Source organism: Corvus kubaryi, unplaced genomic scaffold, assembly GCF_017639235.1.
Source record: "Corvus kubaryi isolate FWS band 111438036 unplaced genomic scaffold, C.kubaryi_AGA036_p1.0 37357, whole genome shotgun sequence".
NCBI lineage: Eukaryota > Metazoa > Chordata > Aves > Passeriformes > Corvidae > Corvus > Corvus kubaryi.
In genome coordinates, this window is record NW_024581117.1 from 16,135,181 (window position 1) to 16,159,482 (window position 24,302).

The window sequence follows — 24,302 nt, forward strand, 5'->3', positions numbered from 1 at the left end:
CTGGCTCAGCTACAGGGCGCTGAAACGGGCTCCCAGTGTGGGGTTTGGTGGAGGGTGAGCAGATCTGGTGCGACCAAAGAAGAACCTGAGCTGTGCAAAGGAGGAGAGCTGAGCACTGGCCCTGCTGGCCTGTGCTGGTTGCTGGCAGCCTGGCCCCCTGTCCTTGCCTCAGGGTGCAAGCAAAGTCACAGCTTGAGCTGAGAAAAGCACAGCTGGGATCATAAAACCACAACTGGGATCATAAACCCTGTTCACACTACTTGGGTACTTTACATTTCAGGGTGGCTGGCCAAATTTCAGCTTTCTCTTGGAACAGTCATGTGGGTCCTTTTTTGCTTGTTGGTTTAAAGGAAGACAAAACAAAAAATAAAACAAAAAAAAAAAAAAGAAAGCTGGAATAATCAGAGCCGCATCTAAAGTCCTCTTTTGATGAAGATCTTCCCAACTGAGTTTTTAGGAGATTTTCTATCAAAATACTTTGAGAGAAGCATTTATTCAGATTTTACTTATGGTTCTTCAAATATACACACATATTTTTTTACAGAGAATGGAGACTTTCTGGCACTTGACCTTGGAGGGACAAACTTCAGAGTTTTGCTGGTGAAAATCCGCAGCGGTAAAAGGAGAACAGTTGAGATGCACAACAAGATCTATGCCATTCCCATAGAGGTGATGCAGGGAACAGGAGAAGAGGTATTTGTGTTTCTCTTTGGCTGCACTGCTGCTTTTTAAATAGCTCCTTAAGAGCACATAACATGTACAACTTCAAATATTATGACTTTTCTCTTTAAAGCTGTTTGATCACATCGTTACCTGCATTTCTGACTTCCTGGATTATATGGGGATAAAAGGCGCACGTCTTCCTCTTGGCTTCACCTTTTCCTTCCCTTGCAAGCAGACCAGTCTGGATGCTGTAAGTTCCTTAGTACCTTTTGAATCTGCTTTTGTGCTTATGCCAGGCCTGATTTCTCTGCCTTCATGTCATCCACGTGACACTTACAGGAAGGTCATACAAGGGGAAGGTTCATGCTCTGACCCTGACCAGTGCAGCTGCTCCTATAAATAGTTCCTTTAAGGGTAGTAATGCAAATGCTGCTCAGCCCGTGACTGTGACAGATAAGAGCATTTAAATTTTCCATGGTGGTCATATCCCTTTTTTAAGACATTGTGTTTTTTCCAACTGTATAAACCTGCTGGTGTGTGACACTTCCCTGGTTTTGCAAGCAGTAAGCAAAAGTCCAACCCTGCTGCCAGCGCCTATTCCCAGCTGATCTTGTCTCACTGGATGGAGTGGTTGCACCAGAATCTGTGGGCTGTGTCACCCTAAGGGTGACAGTGTGGCCTGAAGCACATCCCTGACAAATAGACTTGTGTTCTTTTCACTTGCATGTTTAACTTCACTGTCACATATTTACACCAGCCCAACCTCTGCAGCTGTTAATAGTTTCCTATTAGCTGGGATTTTTTTAATGAAAGGCATAATTTCTGTAACACTTTTGGGTTTTTGAGTTCCTGTCACACTTTTTTTATTTCTTTTAGTTTGTTGCATTGCTCTGGAAATTTAGATCACAATTAGTTGTTTTAGATGACAATTCCACATACTAAAGAGATATTCCTTTTCACAGGGACTCTTCCGTAAAACATCGCACTAAAGCATTTGAAATGTTAAGTGTACAGAATAACATCTGAGTCCTAGCAACTTGATAACCTATTTTCTTGCTTTTTAGGGTATCCTTCTCAATTGGACAAAAGGCTTCAAAGCTACAGACTGTGAGGGAGAAGATGTGGTATATTTGCTTAGAGAAGGAATTAAAAGAAGAGAGGTGATTTTTCTTTTCTTTTTTTTTTTCCTCATTCTGCTCCTCTCCAGAATGGACAGACCTTGTGGGTCAAGCTGGCTCCCTCTCACAGGATTTGTGTGCCTTGTAGACATGGGCTGTCTCCTGTCTTGCACAGACGGTTGTTTTTCCCCCAGAGGCTTCTAGCTTTTCACATTTGCTTGAACTTTCAAGGCTTCTTTCAAACTCTGTGGCAATTGTGACACACATGGAGAAAGCAGGAGTTTTCAAAATGGTGATTGTAGGAATGCACCTCAGTGCACCCTAAAGGACAATTTTCTCCTCCTCTTCTTGACCTTGAAAAAGCCTCAACCAGTCTAGCCAAAACTTTCTAGGAAGGGAAGAAAAATAGCTTGAGGAGGATGTTACTTTTGCACAGTTTTTACCAGCCAGTGAAAAGGAAGTCTTAAAACCTTTGTTACTGGAATTGCTACATAATTGTTGTGATATTGAATGTTTATACCATGTGCCTGTGTAAAAGATGTGTGCTTAAACACACCTAAGCCAAGGAGAACAGCCAGGAATATACTTCATTCTGAAGACAGTCTGTCATAGGTAGAGCATGTACCTTAGCTGCCTGCTGGTAGACAAGGTTCCTATTTTTGCATGTGTGAAATCAGGCTGGTAATTTCAGTTGTTTGTTTCCAGGGTGTTTTGGCAGCCTCCCCTTTGGTGTGCTCCTTTCGTGTCCCCTTTGGTGTGACGGACTGCCCCTAGCCCAGAGTTCTCACTACTATTTTCTCTCTCCCAAAGGAATTTGACTTGGATGTGGTGGCTGTGGTGAATGATACAGTGGGCACAATGATGACTTGTGCTTATGAAGATCCAAACTGTGAGATTGGACTCATTGTGGGTATGTGTTAGAGCTGCATTTTATTAAACAGCACATCCACACATCTGTCTCTATTCTCATGGAGGCATCCCTGTGGCTAACTGAAAATAAACCTAGGATATCCAGGAGGAAAAGAGAGCAGAATTCAACAGCCAACTTGGTTCTGTCCACAATCAGTTGAGATAAGCAGAGGCTGTGATGCTCAATAAATTCTGCCTGTTTTATTTGGTAAAGTCATGGTGCTGCTTGGGAGGAGAGCAGATGTGGGCTCCTGGAGCTGCTGTTAGTTTAGCCTGTAAGAGTTTCCCTGCTGGGGTGTTCTGGTGGTCCACAGCTTCCCTCAAGCATGTGGTCTCTCAGAGTAAACGTGCAAAGTGCAGCCACAATTCCCAAATGGCATGTGGTGGAGAGCTCTGATAGACTGAGTGCAGTGACGCAGAGCTCCCTTCCCGGCAGTGAGACAGCTGAAGTAATTCCACAGGCGACTGCCGATGCCCTTGCAAATGCCACGCTTGGGGAGCCTGAGTCACGGGGCAGTGTGAATTCCCAGAGCTCTCCAGAGAAATGAGTTTTCCATGGGAGAGAAGGGGACAAGGAACCTGCAAGCTTTAAGAATGCTTTCAGTTGTGAGGTGGCTTATAGGAAAATAAAACGCCACCAATTTCTCCTCCAGACAGCTGGAAAATGTCCAGGATGAGTCAGCACAGTGCAGTGTGGGTAGGAAGCCGTGTCTGCGCAGCTCCATCGGTGGCATTTTCAGGAATCAGAGTTCCCTACAGGAAGGACAGCGTGTCCTTGGGGTGCTGAGAACATCCCCTGGGGACCGTCTGCTGCAGCCCTGCCAGATATGCTGTGCAGCCAGCATGTCTGTGTGCAGAGCAGGGGGTCAGAGGTGGCCTGGGTACATCTAGGATAATGGGAATGAAAGCTCTGGGGCTCTGACAGCTCCCTCTGCCCTGCCTGGATTGCCTGGCTGATGGCACCTGAGGGAGGTTGGATGCTGGTGGCAATCCGCAATTGGATTTGATCAGGTTTGTTCCTGCAAACCTGGCTCTCAGTCTGCAAACCCAGACATTCCCCCCGCCAAACCCTGTGCTGTGGCTCAGCTCTCCTGCAGCAGGGGCGTACTGTGGGAGGATCTATTTTAGCTCAGACTGTATTGATATAATTCCCTAAAAAATGGCAGAAGAAAACAGACTTGCTGTAGCAACTGGTACAGAATATGGGATGCAGGATTAAATGAGTTCAAGTAACTCCAAGAGAACTTTTGCCCTGATTAGCAGCTAAAGCTGCCTCTCTTTGCTAATAAAGCTTTGCTCCACAAGACCTCTGTGTACATGGAGCATTTAGCCACATTCCTTAGGATCCCCTGTAAGAAGTATCAGATATTGCCTCATCTCAACATGGGAGTAACCTTTCTGCCAGAGAAAATAAGCAGTTAAAATCAGAAAAACCCCCCAAGCAATCAGCTGGTAAAACCCCTGCTGCCTCAGAACTTGCTGAGGTTTTCAGTTCAGCACATTTTCCCCTGAATTCTGTGGGTCCATGGGCTTTGTGGAAGGTGGTTCCGAGCTGCAAAACCCAGCTGTCTGCTTCCTGCAGTTTTGGGGTCAGAAGCATGTGATGTTTTGTGTGGGACCCTCAGCCAGCTGGCCTGGGTGAGCTTCCTCTCTGAGCCACCCTGAGCAATGCACCACAGCAGTAATGTTCTCCTTCAGTTTAGGATTATTGAAGAGTGGGGGTTTGGGTTTTTTTCTGATGTTTCAAATGATGATTCAGCTACTTCTTTCAGAAAAAAAACACATTTGAGATCTCTCAGAAGGTTTGTCAGGGCTGTGGTGCTGGCTCTAGTGTTGTTTTGATGCAACCAAAGAATAATTTCAGTGTGTGTTTCTTTCAGGAACGGGCAGCAATGCTTGTTACATGGAAGAGATGAGAAACATAGAGATGGTGGATGGTGAGCAAGGGCGGATGTGTGTGAACACGGAGTGGGGAGCGTTCGGGGATAACGGGTGCCTGGACGACATCAGGACAATATATGACAAAGCAGTTGATGACTTCTCACTGAATGCTGGAAAGCAAAGGTACTGCAGGATAAATGGTGTGCTATGCATATAAGCCAGGCTGCCTTAAGTGCTTTTAAGAGAGAACTGGATTTCTCCCAGTTGAGAAAGGAGAGGTTAAGAGTAGAAAATTACTGCAGTCCTGCTATCCTGTGGGATCTCCTCTTTCTGTGGTTTTCCTGGTCGCTGCTTTTTTGTGACTTACTTGCTGCCATGGGACTCCACAGCAGGGCTTTTGGTGAGGGCTTCAAAAGTCTTGAAATTATGAAGAGACCCTTTTTCTCATCCTGTGCTGTACTGAGGGGGGGATAAGATGGCTGGTCATTCTTTTGCTCAGGGTCTCAGGTTAATCTCTTTTAGCTGAATGCTCTTTTTAGAGGACTGTGCCTGTAGAAATCCTGAACATACACCAGCTGGTTAAAGCTTGGAACTGCTCACTGTAAAGCAGTCAGGAGCTCTCTAGAAGTTGCCGCCAGCTCTTGTTTCAGACAATTTTCTGGATGGACTAGGTCATGTTAGAGGACCTGCCTTTCTTGCTCCTGGAGTTTGGTCCCCTTTTTTGGGCTCAGCGTTTGGGCAAGTGCTTCCCTGTCCCCTTCAAGAAAAGGCTGACAGGGAGGTGTGTACCCAGCACTGATAAAACTGGGCTGAGATTGTTGCTTGCTAGGACTAGAGTTTTTCACCATTTCTTTGCAGCAGTGCTTTGATGCCAGGAGCCTTTAAAAAGATTTTGTGACTAGAGTACATCTGTCCACAAAAACCTGAGGAATACAGACAAGTTGGCAAGTCCCACGGGAAGCTCTATAGAAGCTGAGGCTCAAGCAGACCCAGAGAGGCAGACGCGGAGCAAACCTGATGCAGCAGCAGGGTTGGCATGGAGTAAGCAGCCAAAGGCAGTAGTGAAGACTGCCAGGGGGAATAATTTGTTCCAGAGATAGTTAGGTACTCAAGAGGGAGGACACTTGCTGGGTACAAGCCTGAGAGAGTTCATGGTATTAAATGGACTGTGTGGCCTGCTTCCAGCGGGATGGCGCGCTGGGCTCTGCTCAACCCAGGGCACAAACCCTGCTGTAGAGCTTCAGGAGGTGAAATAAAGGATTCATCACTGAATGTCCTTCTCAAGAAATCGAACTGTTCAGTTCTTGTTGGTAAGGACACAACTCACAGACCCCAAAATGCTCCATTCAAACCAGAGTGATGCTGGAAGGGAGGGAGTGCAAAACATAACTGAGATCTTGAAACAGAAGAAGCTCAGTGGCTCCATGCAGCAAAATTCCAGGGAAGCCATAAGGTACAGTCACTGCAAATGCAGTGTTTTTAAGGGAGTCCCGTGCTGCAAAAGCAGCCCTGTGCAAGATAAAGGATGGAAAAAGGCATGCCCAGCCTGTTCACAGGACCACTGACCTGCAAGTTGGCAAGCTGGTGGTCCAGGGTTGGTTTATGCTCTTCATTTAATTCGAGCACCTGGTTTCCAGTAGGAAACCAGTAGTCCCAAAACCACAGGGAGGAACCAAGCTGTCTTGAAGCCCTCTCAGCCCCCAACTCTGCACACAGGACCCAAGTTTCCCACTTGCTGTCTTGCATCAAGCTAGAGAGAAGAAATATCTTCCACTGGCAGACCTTTCTAGCACAGGATAAGGAGTGTCTCAAGAGCAATGCTCAGCGCTGCTACCTGCAGCCCTCTGTGGGTAGGACACCTGGCTGATAGCACATCTGTGATGCTGCCTTTGCAAACATGGGCAGGTTCCCTCTGAGCTGGACTGCTGTCTTTCCTTGCAGGTATGAGAAAATGATCAGTGGGATGTACCTGGGGGAAATAGTCCGCAACATTTTGATCGACTTCACCAAACGGGGTTTCCTGTTCCGAGGCCAGATTTCAGAGACACTGAAGACCAGACATATCTTTGAAACCAAGTTCCTTTCTCAGATTGAGAGGTAAGAGCACCGCAGGGGAGGCTGCTTGGAGTGAAATAGTGTGGTAGTGTTCGTCTGGTGACACTGCTGGAGGGGAGGGACAGCTGGAGAGCATTGCTTGCTTCTCTAGAAATAATTTTTGTTTCAGTCTGTGTGTGCAGGAGGATTCTTTACAACATCAACTGAATTTCTAGCAATGCTCACTTCTAAACCCTGGGAAGGGCTGTCAAGGATTCCCTCACTCTATCATTTTATTTCCTTGTTTGGAAATCAAGCCATTTTCCTGGGCCCCTTGTGTGTGTTTAGCTGCGATTGTGGAATTGAATGAACACTAGCTGAGTGAGCACTGCTTACTGGGTGTTTTTGTGCTTTTATTGCTTGGACTCTGTATTTTAAAGCAATCTCTGAGGCTTCACGGGGGAAAAACCCCCCAAGGTTGTAATTAAAAAGAGAAGGGGAGACAGTGCGGAGCTGGACTTGGAGCCTCTGTTGCTGCTTGCAGCACAGTGCAGGGTGACTGAATTTGTATTCTCTGAGGTCACTTGTGCTGTCAGTAGAGGCTGCTGCCTGCTGTGGGTGCATGGATCCATGCATGCCATCAGTGCAGTGGGGTTTATGGCTTCACTGAGGGAAACCTGTAACACCGTGTTTTCCTCCTACAGTGACAGGTTAGCCTTGCTGCAGGTGCGAACCATCCTCCAGCAGCTGGGGCTCAACAGCACCTGTGATGACAGTATCATTGTCAAGACAGTCTGCGGAGCAGTGTCAAGGCGAGCAGCTCAGCTGTGTGGTGCTGGAATGGCTGCCATCGTAGATAAAATCAGGGAGAACAGAGGGTTAGAGCACCTGGAGATAACGGTTGGTGTGGATGGCACTCTGTACAAACTACACCCACAGTGAGTATTTGCCTTCTCAGCATTTGTTTGCCTGTAGTGTGTTGCGTGTACGTCCTTCCTCTTGACGCACCGAACTGGTCTCACTTGCTGGGATAAGAGCCAGGAAAAAAAAAGTCTTAATCAGGGGGCTTAGAGCTTTCTGAAGGGCAATGAGAGTATCAAGAATGACTTGTGAAAGATTCTTGGGGTGGTGACAAACTGAAGGGGACACAGCTTGCTGAGTGAATTGGAAGCTGTATAGCAAGGGAAGGATCTCTTGGCTCTGGACAGGCAATGACAGAGCAGTGCTGAAATGCCTGGTACCTCTTTAGAGGATGTTTCTGTTCAGTGTCCAGCGGAGAAGAGCTGCTGCAGAGCAATGCATGTGAGGGCAGGAGTCTAAAAGAGCTGGGGGCAGGAGAAGAGAACTAGTGCCCACCTCTGGTGTGCATGGAGGCAGATGGGTGGGAAGAAGGTGGCTAATGTGGTCTGTTCTTTTCCGTTTCCTGTGATATCAGTGATCCCAGTTAACCTCACACAGGCAGGGCTGGGATGCAAATGCTTTTTTCCTTTAGCTCCTACTGCTCCCAGGCTTCAAATCCACCCTAGTTTCCAGTATTTTAGTTCTTACCCTAGTGAAAGGGGATGCAGTGCAAATGCCCGTGGCAGTGCTCCACTCCACAGGTGCTGCAGGACCTTCCTCACCCACTGCCCTTGTTTCCTTTCACAGCTTTTCGAGGATCATGCACCAAACAGTCAAAGACCTGGCACCCAACTGCGACGTGACCTTCCTGCTGTCGGAGGACGGCAGCGGGAAAGGGGCAGCGCTCATCACAGCGGTGGGATGCAGGCTTCGTGAGGCTGAGCAGAACTGAATTCCACAATCCTGGCCCCAATTCTGTCTTGTGTTTCTCATAAAGCAGCGACTGCATAGTCAGAACTGGTAAAAACCCAGAACTCACTGCTTTATCAGGGGAAAAGAAAATTACAACTAATGACATAAAAAAATAGGATACAAGATAGAATGTGTGCTGTTAATAATATCTCCTGTTTCTGGACCCCAATCTGCATGTTTCTTACTCACCTTGTTGGTACCTTCCCCATCTGTAGGTCATGGAAAAAACAGTCTATAATTTCTGCAGTTGTCAAAAATCAGTTGTTGTCTGAGACGAAATTGCCCCCAAGTGATGTGCATTGAGAGCTACCGTTGCATCGTACCAAACGTGCTCTTTGCAGCATCCCTGTTAAGCGCACTGCCAGCACGCTGACCACCAGACCTGGGTGTTGATGCTTTTAAGTGAAGGGGAAGCAACAGTTCCCTCCTGCATATCTACCTGCTGTTGTTTCGTCTAAAGCGGTTGCGAACACATTATGGTGTGTCAGCACTGTGCACGCACGTAACTCTATAGTGGGACTTGACACCGCGACTTACTCGCTTCCTTCTTGCCTCTTTTGTCATGGTGAAAGTAAATGCCCTTGTCCCACAGATCTGGTTCCACTGGTATTCCCCATTGCTTATGTGAGTAGTGTTGTATTACTGGGCGAAATCTGTCACGTTTCGGCGAGAAATCCCTAAAGGGTAAAGCCAAGTGGTTGGTGACTGGGGTAATCCAAATCTCCAGACCTGTGAAATCGGTAGATCTATGGTCCCTACACGGCTGTGCTGTATTCTTCTCTTTAGGTTCTTACAAAAAGTATTTCCTCTCTCTTCTTGTTAGTCTGGGTCAGGGCACTGCAGCTGCCCTTCCATCGAACCTGGAGCTCGACTGCGTCCCTCAGATGCGCCTACTCCCGTCTCTCGCCTTAAATGGGTATTTGCTTCCACACAGAGCTTTAATCTTTAATACTGTCCAGCAGTCACTCAGAACAGAAACACTCAGCTAGAGTTAGTGCGCAGAAAGGAAGAGGAGGGTTGCGTTTTGATCTTGCCTTTGAGGACCCGGGTGCATAAAAAGCCCACAAAGCCAAAATTGGATGCAGCTTATTCCAAGGATGAAAGCAACAGCAAGGATCATTTACACATGGTGTACCCTGTCCCCTGTCCAGTCGATGCCATTATTATATCTGCATACCAGTTGTATCACTTAAATTGAGAAGCAGTTAGGAAGGTACATGTCGAGTAACATTTGCAAGTCACACCGCTTTCTGCAAAGAGGGAGACCACACAATAGTCCTTAATTCCCACTCTTCTACCAAAAATGAATTTGAGATGTCCGCATGGTTTTCCCTGCTGCCTTTTCCTGCAGAAAGTAGATGGAAATTTGCAGGCTACTCTTCTTTGTTCTCGTTCCACTCCCCTAAGATTTGGATTGCCCTACCTATCGATAACATTTCAATATGCATTATGGTGCACTGTGAGTGAATGTTGTAAAGTAACCTGTGAGTCACAAACAGTCATTGCAGCTTTAAGTGTGTGTCTACCTGAAAAATTGCATGCCTAACTGGTTTTGCAAAGGTAGAGGGTCTTTTTACTTTGCACACTAGTAGCTCCGGTACTAGTGTTACGTGATACTTGTGAAAATATTAAACTTTTTTGATGTGCGTTAACTGGTGTTTAGTGGTTCTTTCTGGAAGAGGTGCTGTTGGCTGGTGGCTTAGTGCTTTGGGAAGAGCTATTGTGTAGGGAGAGCTGCAACCTAATCCCAGTGGTGCCTGTGTTTTGTGTGTGTGTTTTTATTCCCGGGCATTCGGGGTCAGATTCACACAGGTCCCCATGCCTCGTGTTTCCTAATGTAGTTCAGCAGAGGCACAGCACTGACAGTGCCCAAATCTTAGGGGCTGTGTAGCTTGTCTGGGTGCACCTCCTGCCCTGTCTTGTGCAGGGGGATCTGCAGTGCAGGAAAACCTCGGGGCGCTGCACCAAGGGTGGTGTGGTTACATTAGGCTTGTGATGGATACAACATGTCTGTGAGCTCCCTGTGTGCATAGGGTTGATGTCTGCAGAGTCCTGGTGTCAGGTGCTCACATACCGCTGGTTGGCACAGCCTGTGTTGGAGTTGTAGATGAAAGCCCCTTTTTCATACACTGAAGCTGTGCTTCTCCAATAACCCATTTTATGTTACAGCTTGAATAATCTCTGACAGCCTTGATGTGCAGCTATGACCCCAAACAGGAGACAGAAGAAGGTGAGAAACTTTTGGGCACAGGGGACACGTTGCATTTGAATTGCTTGAAGGTTTGCAAATCTTGTGCCTGCCATCGGCAGTGCTGTAGGGGTGGTGTGAGCCGTGCCTGGGGACCTGGGTTTGGAGCTCTTCGGCATCTGAGGGCCAGGCTCAGTGCAGGATAGAGGGTGAACAAGAAGTGGAAGTTAAACTTGGTCTCAGGGTGACTGTGAATTTTGGAGATGCTGGCATAGGTCATTTTGTTTATTGGATCCAGCTCATAACAAATAGGGAGTGAGTTTGTGTTTCTAACTTTTCCTACCGTGGACCATAGTTGATGTACTTGATAAGACATGGCAGTTCTTTTCCAAAGGGAGACCTGGTGGGATTTTCATTTCCAGACTACTTCTTACCCCTAGGAAACTGTTCCAAGTGAATCACAAGCTATAACTGTCTGAAGAAATGTCTCCAATGTTATCCAAGCAATGACTGAGATGTCTTTCTTTAAGCTTTTAGGCTTGGTGAATAAAATCACAGTCCTCTTAACTGTTAAGCTGTAATTACTGCAATATGAACACAAAAATCTTATATTTCCTGGGGAAAAGACTATTTGCATACCACTGTTGTAATGTCATCTGCTCCTTACTCCTCTGGGGTTCTCTCAGAAGCCTTTTGAATGGGTTTTAAAATAAGCAGACCTTGTTTTGTTTTGTTTTCTTAAGAAAATAGCAGAAGGCAAAATAAAGTGTTTCTGAACTTCTGAACCCCGTTCTGTGCTTTTTATTCATTTCATTGCCATAAAAATGAGATTCTTAAGTGTTTTTCTTTGCTGACTGCAGGGACTGCTTTGCTGCATAGAGCACGAGTAAGCATGCAGAGGAGGGATTTATTGCTGACCTGGATGTCTTTACTGCTGCATGGTATTTAGTCCTGTCTATATTTATATGAAGAATTGCATGTACTTACTATGGAGCATGGTGTTCCTGTTGCCTCATGTATCACAGGAATAAGGTAGCCTGCCTTGAGCTGCCTTTTCTTCCACATAGCAAGGGCTCAGAGCATCTCTGCTTCCTTAGCTATTGCTGTTTCTATGGGATGAAACCTCAGGATCTGCACTGTGAGTCCTCCAGGACACAGAATTCCTTTTGCAACATGAAGAAATCATCCTCTGCTTTCTGCTCCAAACAAGAGAAAGAGATGCCTTGAGCTGTCAGAGAACATCAGTGCCAGTCAGGGACTGCACAGGGGATGCACTGGCAGCACATGTGTGACACCAGGGCATCTGGAATAGGCTCTGGGTGGCTGTTCAGGTGTGATGGAAGAGGGAGGGGAAGGTGGGATGCTCAAGATAGGCCTGTTTGGTCTAAAAAGCTCTGCATTAGAAAGCTGCAGAGTTTAAAGGCCTTAGAATCACACCGGCTGGGCAGGGGGAGGTACAGCTCATGTATATCAAATACTGAACTCTGTGAGAAGGTCCTTCAGTTCCTCAGAGCAGGAGTCTTTGCCATGTCTAGCCTGGTCCCAGCAATGTGTGCCTGGCAGAATATCCCTCCCAAATGGTTCTCAATCCCTTTGGCAGAATGGCTTTGGTGGTGGCTGTCTGTAAATGCCTCTTGCTGCTCTCCCTCTGCCCTGCTCACACACCAGCAGTGCAGCTGTGGGAAGAGCAGGCTGGCCAGGGGAGAAGGCTGGCTGGGTAACATCTGGACTAGGAACTACCTGCTGGGATGATTTAAAATGATGAACCTTTTCAGAGGGGCCTGTGCTCTCTTGTCCATTAGTGGGACAAGTTTGTTGCATAACATAATTGTCTCCACAGAGCCAGGGAGGTGGAGAAGTGGAGAAGGAACATGCGTCTGGTTCCTGTATTGGAACAGGCTTGGGAAAATCACATCCCTGAGTACTGTTTTGGTTCAAGCCATGAACCTTTTCTCTGGATTTACTGCAGAATTTAAGCCTGGCAGCACTTTGTAGTTTGGTTTTCACAGAGCAAAGGAGAATATTTCAAATAACTGGATCTTGTCAACATTACAGGAGCTTTTTAATGGCTCTGTGATACTGTTTACAACCCTGTCATGAGAGGTGAAGGTGATTGTGAGGTGCTAACTTGTCACACCACTATCAAATGCTGTATTACTCTCATATAATGTTTATATTTCAGCTTCTCCTGTTTTTCATGCCTGCACATAATGCCTCAGGCTGGGAAGATGACAGATTTCAGCCTTTTATTTTCGTATCTAGGAAGAGCAGTGAGGGTAAATATGGGGTACGTCTGGGAAGATGAAGGGACTATCTGGAAAAAGACAGCAATGGGTCACTGCTGTTAGTACTAAAAGGAGGTAAAGGAGGTGGATTCTGATTGGATCCATGAGCCCTGACCAAGCCAGTGGGCATCCCTGGCTACTGACTCTTCTGAGAGCCTTGCTCTCCAAATTAGGCACCACGATTAATGTGAAGGAGGAGTCACTTGAGCACAGTTTAATAGGACAACAACATATTTTGGGGCAAGGTTGTAGAAATCCATGTAATGACAATGTCTTAAGGAATTGTTTCTCTCTGCTGGTGAAATTGCAGGCATGAAAATCCCAGAATTCAGGAAATTTTGAGGGCAAGCTGTGTTTTTCAGTCTGGATGTGTTAGTATTTGCCTTTGTTGTAAACAGGCTTTGGGCCACAATGTTATCTGCCTTGGGGCTGCTGAGCCATGGGACTTAGCTGCCCACACAGCCCTGGGGGTCCATCCCAGCTGGGCCGTGTGAGCCCCAGCCTTTCTACTTCATCGCCTCTTTTCTGAATTTAAGTGTCTTGGTGGAACAGAAATCAGGAGATCCCAATGTAGAAGAGAATAATTTATATTCTACTGATTGGTCCTGCCTCAGATCTGCTCCACTGATTTTTTGGCCTCCTGGGCATGATGTCTTTTCTGTATTGCAGCTGTTGATGTAAGGGAGGGCTAAACTTATGAGTTTATAGCTGGGTGATATTTGGACCTACATGGATGTAAGTATTATCAACACACTGCCTTTCATGCTGATGGCATCTAAAGAGGTCCTGTAGGAAACAGTTGCTCCAGAGAAAAAGAGGCTCAGGCTTCTGCAGATTTGCTGCCTTGGCATGGTGTTTGGGGATAGAGCCAGAACCAGGAGCAGGAAATCAAAGTGTTAATCGGGTGAGGGTGAATGATGTCTTCTCTTTCTCATTCAGTTGAGTTTCTGTGTTGAAACTTGTTGTTCTTGACTTCCTGTGAGTTGTCTGATAGAGAGATGGGGACATAAGTTTAAGTTTGTCTTTTTCTGTTGCTTTTATGCACGGACACCACCGGAAGGCTAGCTTGAAGCCAGACCGAAACCTGTAGAAGTGAGAAAAGAAATTAAATGGTGAAATGATCTTTCTAATTGCACAGAGAATGAACAAACTCATTATTTGGTTCTACCTATGAATGACTATGGAAATAAATATTTCTGCTGAAATCAAAGGAATGAAGTGAAAAGCTAAATGCATAAAACAGTGGAGGGAGGTGCAATGGGAGTTTATGATCAGATTTCCATGTATTTTAAGTAAACATATAAGATCAGTGAAATGGCAGGATCTTTGATGTGCTCAGTAGATGGTGCTGACCATGCTGGTAACAGCATTTGTGAGATACAGAGCATCTGAGGAAAATACATGTGTTTACCCACTGGGAGCTTTTTAAAAAACCATGAATAATTAAATGAGGAAGCTGTCTGCTTTCTGAGAGAGGAGGGGGAAGACACGTTTGTGTGTTTCTTGTTAAATGCAGTTTGGGTGAATAGGCTGCAAAACTGTCTTCTTTTGCAAGCTCACAGGCAAGGATGCTGTTTGAAGCGCTCAAAGGAGTGAGCCTTGCAGCACCGCTCTGGAGTTAAACTTGGCTGGTGCAATCCCAGTGAAACTGTGCAGGAAATGTGCTGATAAGCATTTATTACCTTTGGAGCTCACTGCATGCAGCGAGGCTGAAGAGAGATGGGAGTTATGGATGCAGGATTTGGCACGGAGATCCGCGGGGCAGCCAGAGCAGCTCCCTGCGCTCTGCGTCCTGCAGCCCTCTCAGCGCAGAGCAAGAGGGACATCTCTTGGCACGCTGGGGTTGTGCTCCCCTAGCTGCTCCCTCATGGTGACACGGCCCGATGGGACCTTCATAGGTCACCCGTGGGCTGCTCCTGCTTCCCATGGGGGTGAGCCCAGGGCTGCATGGGGGGCTCACGGCTGTGCTGGTGGGGCGACCTGGGAGGAGCAGGTGGCTGAGCCAGCCCAGCATTAGCTCAGCAGATGCATTGCAGGGATTAAAGATTCCTCCCTTGCAAGTAGGATGGTCTGCATGTGGAAATGGGTGAAAATGTGGCTGTGCTGATCCTATGCCTACTGTCTGTGCTTTTTTTTGGAGACAGAAAATCTTAAGGGCTGAGTCAAAACCTCACTCAGAGGGTATCCCACCTCATGTTATTAGCAGAGGATAAATTGTCTACTCGGCCTATGAACTGTAGTTGAAATTCACAGCTGTTCTCACCTCCAGAGATTCACATTTTTTCAGGCTGAGATTTTAGTTTTCTCTGTGCATATGTGTGCACACTACTCACCTCTGGTTCAGGCAGCAGTATATGATGGGGTTGTACATTGTCGAGCTCATGGCAAGGAGGAAGACTGCAAGATACACTTGCTGAATGTACTTCTGCTGGTAGATGTCTGCCTTGAAGCTCCCCAGGATGAAGTATATGTGATAGGGCAGCCAGCAGACAGCAAAAATGATCACCACTACCACCATCGTCTTCACAAACTAGGAAAACAAAAGCAAGGGATTATTCCTGGGCTCTGGGTGACTGGGCTTGCTGGGGCAATGGGAAGTGCTGGTTTCACTTCGAGTCTGGTTTGCCCTCCCAAAGTGCAGCGTATAGAATGTAGACCCGGACTGTTGTGGCAAAGAAACCAGCCCTGGTAATGAAAACTGGGAACAGGGAGGGAGTGCCCTGGTGATGGGAACAGGGAGGGGTTAAAGCAAATGTTTCCTGGTGCACTGAGTGGACTCTGTAGAGGAACTGCTTGTAGCTACATCAGAGAGATGAGCAGGGAAATGAGATATCAGCTGTTATACTGAGACTGCTCCACCCTGTCCAGAGTTTTACCCTGGTTTATCCTGCAACCTGTGGATTCACTGGACACCAGACTTTACTCTCTAAGGGCTGCTGGCAGCCAGCCTGTTGCTGTGAGTCTTTCTTCCTTGAAGGCTGGCTGGTGCATGCAATGACCATTTTTTTCAAACTTGCAGGGTGATGCCCTTTACCCTAGACCCAAAATATTTTGTTAACCTTTCATGCCCAATCCCACAAGATTTCATATCAAACACAAACTCCATTTTGGAACTGGAACTAGCAGGGCTAGTGTGCTGGGGTTAATTATATTTAAGCTTCACTTCTGACCTTTTTTTTGGCATTAATTTGGTGTTCATAGCAGACTCTGTTCAGGTGGTTGCCTGGAGCCGTGCTGCTCCACAGAGTAATTCCTATAATGCTGTATGCAACAAACATCACCATTAAAGGCAGTAAATAAATCAAGACAATCACGGCAATGTGATACCTGAAAGAGAAGAACAAGCAGTTTTTCACAGTCAGTATGGCTCTTGGAGGGCTCTTTCAGGAATTGTCTTTTGGATATATATGCTGGCTTCTAGTAACAAAACCACAAAGAAGAAATTTTGCCTATAATTATTGCTACAGGGACTTCTGTAAGCAGCAAAAGCTCATCTCTCTCTTGTGGTGTGATGAGGCGTCCTTGGGCTGGATTCACTGCTCTTTCAAGACAGGGTAACATCACCTATCTTTTAGCAGAGGGTTGCAGTCCATGGCCACCTGCACTGAGCTTTGCTATCCCACTGCAGTCGGGAGAGAGAGACAGCTGTAAAAGTACAAGCCCTTAAATCACAGGTATGGAAAAGGAATAGTCCAAAAACTACAGAGTAACTTGATGAATGTGGTAGTGGCAAGAGTGGAAAAAAGCTGGATCAGGGACTGCAGAAGGTATCTGGCTGCTAACAGGGTGCACAAAGATGCAGACAGTGAGGAAGGGATGTTGCCTGTATTTGTGTAGCTGGCTGTTTTTATTTGTGTGAGCACACATGGTTAATGTATCACCAACAGGCTACGCAGTTACTGCTCCAGTTGAAAGCACTGGCATCCCCTTCAGCTGTATTTTACCTCAGCCCTTTCGAGTTTTCCATGTCACCCCACAAACTTCTGCCGGTTCCCTCATGCTGGGGGCTGATTAGTTTAAGCAACCACCATTTATGGGAAGGGAGCAACCTGCTCACTCCATTACAGCAACTGTCAAATTAACATAAACAGTGTGAAAAGCAGGGTTAGGCGGGAGGGCTGTGGCATACACTGCTGGCAGTGACCCCAAAAGGCTGGGTGGGTGCAAGTGGTCTTTCTCAGTCTGACAAGGCTCTGGGGTTACTCCTGACATTAGTGAGGGGGGTCAGCTGCTTTGCAGAGCACTGTTGGAATGAGTGTTTGGGTCCACAGGGGTATCTGCTCCTCGGGGTGGCTGCAAATACCAGACTGGTGGCTGCATAAGGAAAAATACTGTATTTGTGAAATGTGGTGAGTTTGTCCCTGCCCGTCTTCCACTTTTTCTTATTGTCCGCAGAGTGGTGCCTCTTCTGAAGGTCTAATACTGTGTGTGGAGTGCGGCAAAGCCCTTTTAGGGTTCCCATCCTGGGAGGAGGAAGGGAGGATGGGAGCCTAAGCTTGAGCACATGTAAAAAGAAACTTTTAGTCTTGTAGCTTTACTACTTTGCTGCAAAGTTAACCTGTTACCAGAAAAAAAAACAACAATCTTGTGTTGTTAAGGTTCTTTACTCTGGTTAAACTTCTATATCCTTTATATCAAATATTTTTCAGGCACTGGCAGTCAGTAGTGCATTCTTTGGGTTTTTAAATTTTTTTTTTACTTGTTTCTGTCATAATTAAACACATTTTTCCTGCAGAAAAAGATCTTCCTTTGTTCTGAAGTCTGGAAATTTTGAAAGTTGGTTTTAGTCAACTGCAAAGGATTCAGAGGACCCACAGTCAACATAGGAACCCAGTTCTCAATTTTTTTTTGTTTTTCTTTGAGTTTCTTAATACTTCTTTTCCTTGTTATTTGGACTAGTATATGAATGGCTGCACATGGATTTTTCTCCATGGTCTGTATTGCAGGCATCTGTCCCAACAAACCTGTCACTCAGTATGATTTCTGGGGAGCGATGTTTCCAACTTCCTTTCTTAGAAAGATATGAAAACCTGTGGATCTGAGGCTGTTCAGAGAGAGAGAGCTAGTGAGTGATGTATTCTGGTCAGGAGCTGCTGCTCTTCAGCTGGACATCCCAGAAAGAATCTGCCCTGCTATTTGCCATGTTCAGGACCAGCCTTTCCAGCCCACAGGGATTTTGTCAGCATGCTGGGGAACTCATTTGAGTCCTTTCCATGCCATGGATGTGGGAGAAATAAACCTCACACCTTTCATCTGAATGAAATAGTCATCACTGACTCACATATTAGTGTTTATCTATTCTCCCTCCTCCTCAATTGACAGGAGCCTGGCACACTCTGTTCCCCAGCTTGTGCCAAGGGGTACCAACAAGGACACCCAGGAGGAGCATCACCCAACATGAGAGGTTCGAGCCTGATTTTACTCTTTGCTGAACTGGGAACAACTGACAACCACTGGCTGAATATGCTGCAGCTTGGCCAAAATTATACAAAGCTCATGGAACTGGCATATATTAGTGTGAAAACCAGTTAGTTTGGTAATAGCTAAGTTGAGGAGGCATCCAGCTGTCTGCCAGAGATGAAGACTGAGTGTGGGAAAATGTCCCACGTGCATGGAGCAGGGCAAAAGCCTTCACAACGGGTTTTGGTTTTGAAAAATTGTTTCCACTTTGTTAATCGATTTGTTGCTGTTCCTCAGTTCTTCCATTGCTACTTTGTATAAATATATTTTGCTTGATAAAGCTGTCAAACTGCTCCGTGCATCGCGTGCTTTGAATAACGAGTAATCACAGCAGATCCCCTAAATGCGGGGCATGGCTTGTTTCATCTGTTTGAACAATCTTGCTTTCAAGCAGGAGGAAATAGCTGTGAGGCTTAGGAGCTTTCGGGAGCGCAGATGTGTACCCAGATAAATCTGTCTATAAAACCTTAGGATGTTTGAAACATGCGGCTCTCGGGTTTTATTTTCCTTTTACCCCCACAAAGAACAGCATAATTTTTAACTAATATGTGGCTTTTCAGCATTAAAGATACCCAGTTTCCTCCTGCTTGATGGAGGAAGAAAATCCAGAATCTCTGAAACCAGGATTTATTGCTTGTTTAGAGACTTTTTGCCCTGGTTTCTTTTCAATTCCCTGAGCCCTGTATGTAGGGGTTCTAGATAATATAACCAGTTTTCAAAGCAGGGGAGGATGGCAGGTTCAGGATTACCCTGACCCATGATCACCTGGCAGCTTTTTCCACAGCTGGCTTAAATTGAGCTTAGATGGGCTGCCCCAGCCCCACATTCCCCTGCTCTCTCTCTCAGCACTCCTCATAACCAACAGTTTGGAGATGAAATTATTTTCCTGGTTAACTTTTGCCTGAATTGGGAGTTTTATCACTTCTCTTACGTCAGCTGGTGCTTGGATCCAACGTCATCAGGCCAGACCACGATGCATTTCATGGTTCCATTGTCCATCATGATCTCGGCGTAGAAGCACTGCGGGAAGGCGAGCCCGAATGCCACCAGCCAGATTATCCCAATGATGACTCTGGTGCTTCCAGCAGAGAGCCTGGGCTTGAAGGGGTGAATTATGGCCATGTACCTGCAAGAAATATGTAGTGCTTTTACAGTGAAATTGGCAATCTTTACAACAAATGCAGCAAGTGTAAAAACTCACAGGACAGCATAGTGGGCTTTATCAATATAGACATTTTGATAGGCTCCAGGCCATAAATAATAAGGAACTAAATTCTTTCTGAAGAGAATGATAGCAAGTCTTAGGGCAGGATACATCAAACCCACATGGATGGATGCTTCTGGTGTGAGGAGGAAGCAGTCCTTCACGTCTTCTGCATATAGTCTTTGCAAGCATTCCCTTTATGGAATTCTTCACAGAATACCAGAATGGTTTGGATTGGAAGGGACATTAAAGATCACCTAGTTCCAATCCCCTGGCCGTGGGCAGGGACACCTTCCACTAGACCAGATTGCTCATAGTCCCATCCAGCCTGGCCTTGGACATTTCCAGGGATGGGACAGCCACAGCTTTTCTGGGCACCCTGTTCCAGGGCCTCCCCACCCCCACAGGGAAGAATTTCTTCCCAGTATCCTATCTAATCCCACATTCTATCAGCATGAAGCCATTCCGCCTTGTCCTGTCACTTCAGGCCCTTGTAAAAAGTATTCTCGCTCTTTTTGTTAATTACTTTTTAAAGTGCCTTACCAAAAATTGCCCACCCAAGAGTGCTCTTTCCTCCTAATTATGTCAATCTCTGATGCTTCATATTATCACAAGAGCAGACTGGGGTCTCGAGTATCCTTTACCTCGACTTTTTCCCCCGCTGATTTTTGTGGAAAACTTGTGCTGTCTACCTCTGTCTGTGACTGCCTGAGCACTTGTGCTTGCAGCAGCGGAAAGGGCTGTCTTTCCATCCCACACCTGCTCCGAGCCCTCACGGCACATCTGACTATTGGATTACTCATGAGCCTGGGGCGCTCTCTGGTTTTAAGTTCCCTGTGTGGAAATGCACAGTGTTGTAATGAGTACATAATCAATTATGCATTTCTTGTCATGCTTTCCCTATTCTTTGTCATGGATGTTACAAAGGCAAAATAGAGTGGAAAATGCCCATTGCCTCCTGGTTTTCATAGCAAAAATCTGACAAACTGTGCTGTGTCTTGGCCAGGCTGTTGGTAGGGAGCTCTGGCCCAGCCACTGCTGCAGGACAGGCAGCACAGTGAGCAGTCCAGGGCTGCACAGCAGCAGGGCCTTATTTAGCTATAAAATTTTCATGTCACCTCACTTTTCTTTAGCTTGCCACAGGCAGTGTTACACAGTGCTCGAGTCTGGTCAGGGAGGAATCCACTGGTGGATATTCTCCCGAGTATTTGCCCACAGAAGTGCCTGAAACTATGATCTGTGGCCCTCAATGAATGGCAAGTCCCAGGAATAAATGATGCCAGCCACTGTGCTGTCACTGCAGCCCATGTTGCAGACATCAAAGGTGTTTCAGGGCTGGATGGAGGCTTTCCCACTCTGCCAGGGATGCACCCTCAAGGCAAGCTCCTGCAAGTTGGGAGATTTACCAAACCTGCTGAGATCTCCTGGCCCCTCATGCTGTGTGGCAGCACTGCCTTTGCCCCCCTGCTGCTTGTGCTCCTTGTGCCCTCTCTCAGTGTGACATCCCAGGATCCTGGGACCACAATCTTAGCATGCTTTCTCTGGTCTTCATCCATGTAGACGAAACAAGCTGAATTTTGGACACTCCTGTGCACTTTCCAAACAGGTCATAGGGCACTTTGTTAACTGGAATGTGAAACTTGAGCTGATTGAGAAGACTCCATTTCTGCCTTGAGTGCTGCAGTGGAAACAGCTGCTTTGGTAATGGGGAAACTCCAATGGTGAGCAATATCACCAGGGTCTTCTCCATGGCAGACAAAAATCACTTGGAGCTGTCACTTCTTAGCCTCCTTCCTTACAATAAACCACTTCAAAAGATGTTGTTTTATCAAAGTTAAACATTGGAGCTGGAGTGAACACAGGTTCTCATAACAATAAATGGAAGCGTTGAGTTTCCAGGAGACTGTGTCAGGATCTATTTTAAGGCTAAGCAAAGAATAGCTAAATATGGTTTGCAGTGAGGTGCCAAGTTTTCTTTCTGATCCGTGACATGTGACTAAAGAGATTTTACCTATATAGGTGCTTTCACCAAAAATCCCCAAGGAACAAGAGTAGGAAGCTATGAGGACAGGCTTTTTAAATGTATTCTTTGGCAGACAACATGTATAAAATAGCAGTTATCAACAACCCTTGGTTTACAGCCAGGAGCAGCAAAAGAGTATTTGAGTCTAAAAGTGAGCTGCCATTGATTCTAAATAGGGATTTGCTTTCATCTGGACAACTGCAGGCTGATAAACACGTCCCTCAGCCCTGTCCTCATGAGCTGTCCTGTACTGTGCCGTGCCCCCAGCTCCTGCACAGGTGTCAGCGGGCATTACACGTGCTGAAAAGCCCTTTTCCCTCTCCTAGCCTGTTTATCTGGTGTGATTGGTCCGTGATTGCTTCCTGAGGCTGGGTGTGCCGGGGTGATCTGAGCAGCGAGCTGGGGGGGGAGTTGGGGAAGTGACCCTGATGGCTCAGGGAGCAATGCTTTTCAGTTTTCGGATGGCTCCAGAGGGACGCTGGCTCCCCTCCCGAGGGAGCTGGAAGGACCCTTGTGGATATGGGCGCTTGATAAGGATCACAGGAAACCTGAAGGAAACTGCAAAGTCAAGAGCAGGGCTTTGATAAAGGACTGCCGGTATTCCTGGGTGCCGGGTCAGGCTGCCCCAGGGAAGTCCTTCACCGTGAGGCTGCAACAGGGAGAGCGGAAGTAATGGAGGGATGGAAGGAAGGAGGGTAGAGAGCCTAAAGGGAAATAACCTTCTCTGCTTCTTGCACACACTATCGCTTTTAAGAGAGGAAATTTCCACAGACTTTTGGTCACTTTCTCGTAAAAAGCAAAACAGCTTCATGCTGTTTAACAATGAGCTGTAAACACAGTCAGACTCCAGAAATGAAAGCTCAAGTAAAAGTGACTTGGCAGATGGAAGTGAATTTTATGAAAATACCAAATTACCCCAGAAGTCAAACAGGATCACTGTAATTACTTCCCTCCCTCTTGGAATAAGTCATTCTAGTGAACCAGGGGAGCAGATTCTGCCATTTCTGATCTAACTCCCATTATTTCTAGCGGTTTGCTGGACTCACAGCAGGATTGGGGGTGCTGATAGTTTCAGCAGCCTGCAGCATATTCTCCTTTTTCCGGGTATATCTGTCTCACAGTTTAAAAAAACCCAACAAATGCACAAAAGAGTGTTCAGGATGACTGGGAAAAAATTTATGGTCAATAATGTGGGAACAACAAAATACCAGCCACTTCCCCTCTTTACAGATTTAGGTGTGATTTCAGACCAGGGATAAAACAGAAGATCATGCCATAATAGGCATCAAACCCCACAGTCTGGCCCTCCTCCCACTTTGCTGATAAGGCATCTGACAGAGTGGGGGCCAATTGCACAAACTATTGCAATGATTTTTTTATGACTTGCAGGGGATCTTTTCGGACCTTTTCTTCTTCATTCGCCTCTTACCTCTCTGCAGCCACGGCTGTCATGGAGTAAATGCTCACAAACACTGCAGTGATGGGGAACCAATTCTGAAACCTGCAGAATTCCTCACCAAAATACCAGACATTGTGACTGGCATAGATAAAATTGAAGATGGTGTTGAAAGTGGACATCAGCAGGTCTGAAAGAGCCAAGTTAACGATGAAGTAATTGGTAGCTGTCCTCATTCTCCTGTGTGCCAGAATAATCCAGATGATGGTGGCATTGCCAATGATGGATGTGATAACAATGAAGGAGTATGTGATGGCCCACAGAGCAATCCTCCATCCTGGCTGGGTGAACTGGGTTGCTGCCGTCCAGTTGCCGCTGTCCTCGAGGGAGTCAGCCTGCGAAATGTTGCTGGTGTTAAAAACAGAAAACACACCCATGGCTTTTCATTCCTTGTAACAGAAAATCTTCTGGCATCTGCTCATTTTCTTGCAGTAGATGCTGGTGGTATGAATTTCCATGCCTTTAACCAAGAGCTGTTAAAAAGACATCGGGATGAGCTGTCTCATGTCCTCTCGCCCTGTTTTCCGAGTGATGCAATGCAGTTCCAGGAGGAGATGAGCGATGCCAAGGGCCTCCTCCTTCTTGCCTGGCATTTTAACCTACACTTGAAGAGCAGAAACTAAAGAACAACTCTCTTCTTCAGGTTTCTTTTCCCTCTAAAAAAGGAAGAAAAAAAAGGGAAAGGAAGGTGTTTTCCAGGCCAGCAACAAGCGATGCCTTCCTTTAAATTATTTTTAGAGTCAAGAAAACATAAATGGAAGCCAAAAAACACTTCAATGCAAGTAGAAATTCTTTGTCAGGGCAGCAGTTTTCTAAAGCACCAGGTGTCTGAATCCTCTGCAGTGGGACTGAGGACATTTGCTGCTCTTTCCCTGTGTAACTATTAAGCGTGAAGCAGGAGTTGCACTGGGATAAAATCTCTGCAGGTTTTAAGGGGACTTTGAAAGGAGGCGGAGTCTCTTGCAGGGGAAACTAAACAATCAATTTGACATCAAAAGAAATGTGGCAAAGTGGTACATGAAGCTTCCCCCCCACATCCCCACTCTCAGTTAGTTTTGAATAATCTCTGAAATGGCCATGCTGCTTTATCAGGGCTTTACAGGCTTACCAGTCCTGCAATCCTCGTGTTTCCAGGACCCTGCCTGACTTCTTGTGAGCTCCCATTGTAAGAGAGAAATTATATTCAGTGCAATTCAGCAAGACCCTTCCTTTTGGATGGCTGCATCCCCTTTCCCAGTGTCTGCTGTAGGAACGCCTACATGCAGAAAT

General features: G+C 46.3%; 2 protein-coding genes across 3 annotated transcripts in view; one reads left to right on the forward strand and one right to left on the reverse strand.

Annotated features, from left to right (window-relative positions):
* HK1 (hexokinase 1) overlaps positions 1-11,390 on the forward strand; it is a 35,894-nt gene extending 24,504 nt beyond the window's left edge. For both annotated transcript variants that reach the window (XM_042033465.1, XM_042033466.1), the window contains 8 exons: positions 545-693; positions 794-913; positions 1,728-1,823; positions 2,592-2,691; positions 4,571-4,754; positions 6,513-6,668; positions 7,310-7,543; positions 8,253-11,390. In XM_042033465.1, coding sequence (XP_041889399.1) covers positions 545-693; positions 794-913; positions 1,728-1,823; positions 2,592-2,691; positions 4,571-4,754; positions 6,513-6,668; positions 7,310-7,543; positions 8,253-8,397 — 1,184 coding nt within the window. In that variant the 3' untranslated portion in view covers positions 8,398-11,390. The remainder of the gene's footprint in view (positions 1-544; positions 694-793; positions 914-1,727; positions 1,824-2,591; positions 2,692-4,570; positions 4,755-6,512; positions 6,669-7,309; positions 7,544-8,252) is intronic.
* Positions 11,391-13,089: 1,699 nt separating this feature from the next.
* TACR2 (tachykinin receptor 2) lies at positions 13,090-23,823 on the reverse strand. The gene is made up of 5 exons (XM_042033467.1): positions 23,007-23,823; positions 19,282-19,476; positions 16,061-16,217; positions 15,224-15,420; positions 13,090-13,974 (listed from the first exon to the last, which is right to left on the reverse strand). The coding sequence occupies exons 1-5, from the start codon at positions 23,408-23,410 to the stop codon at positions 13,779-13,781; spliced, it is 1,149 nt and encodes a 382-aa protein (XP_041889401.1). The 5' UTR covers positions 23,411-23,823; the 3' UTR covers positions 13,090-13,778.
* Positions 23,824-24,302: the final 479 nt, after the last annotated feature.

What these genes read in the sequence shown, in the direction of transcription:
- TACR2 (XM_042033467.1), bottom strand. Translation starts at nt 23,410, where the DNA reads ATGGGTGTGTTTTCTGTTTTTAACACCAGCAACATTTCGCAGGCTGAC. An exon ending in AAATTAATGCCAAAAAAAAG is followed by an intron (nt 15,421 to 16,060) that starts GTCAGAAGTGAA and finishes TTGTTTTCCTAG; the next exon opens with TTTGTGAAGACGATGGTGGT. An exon ending in TACTGCTGCCTGAACCAGAG is followed by an intron (nt 13,975 to 15,223) that starts GTGAGTAGTGTG and finishes TCACTTCTACAG; the next exon opens with GTTTCGGTCTGGCTTCAAGC.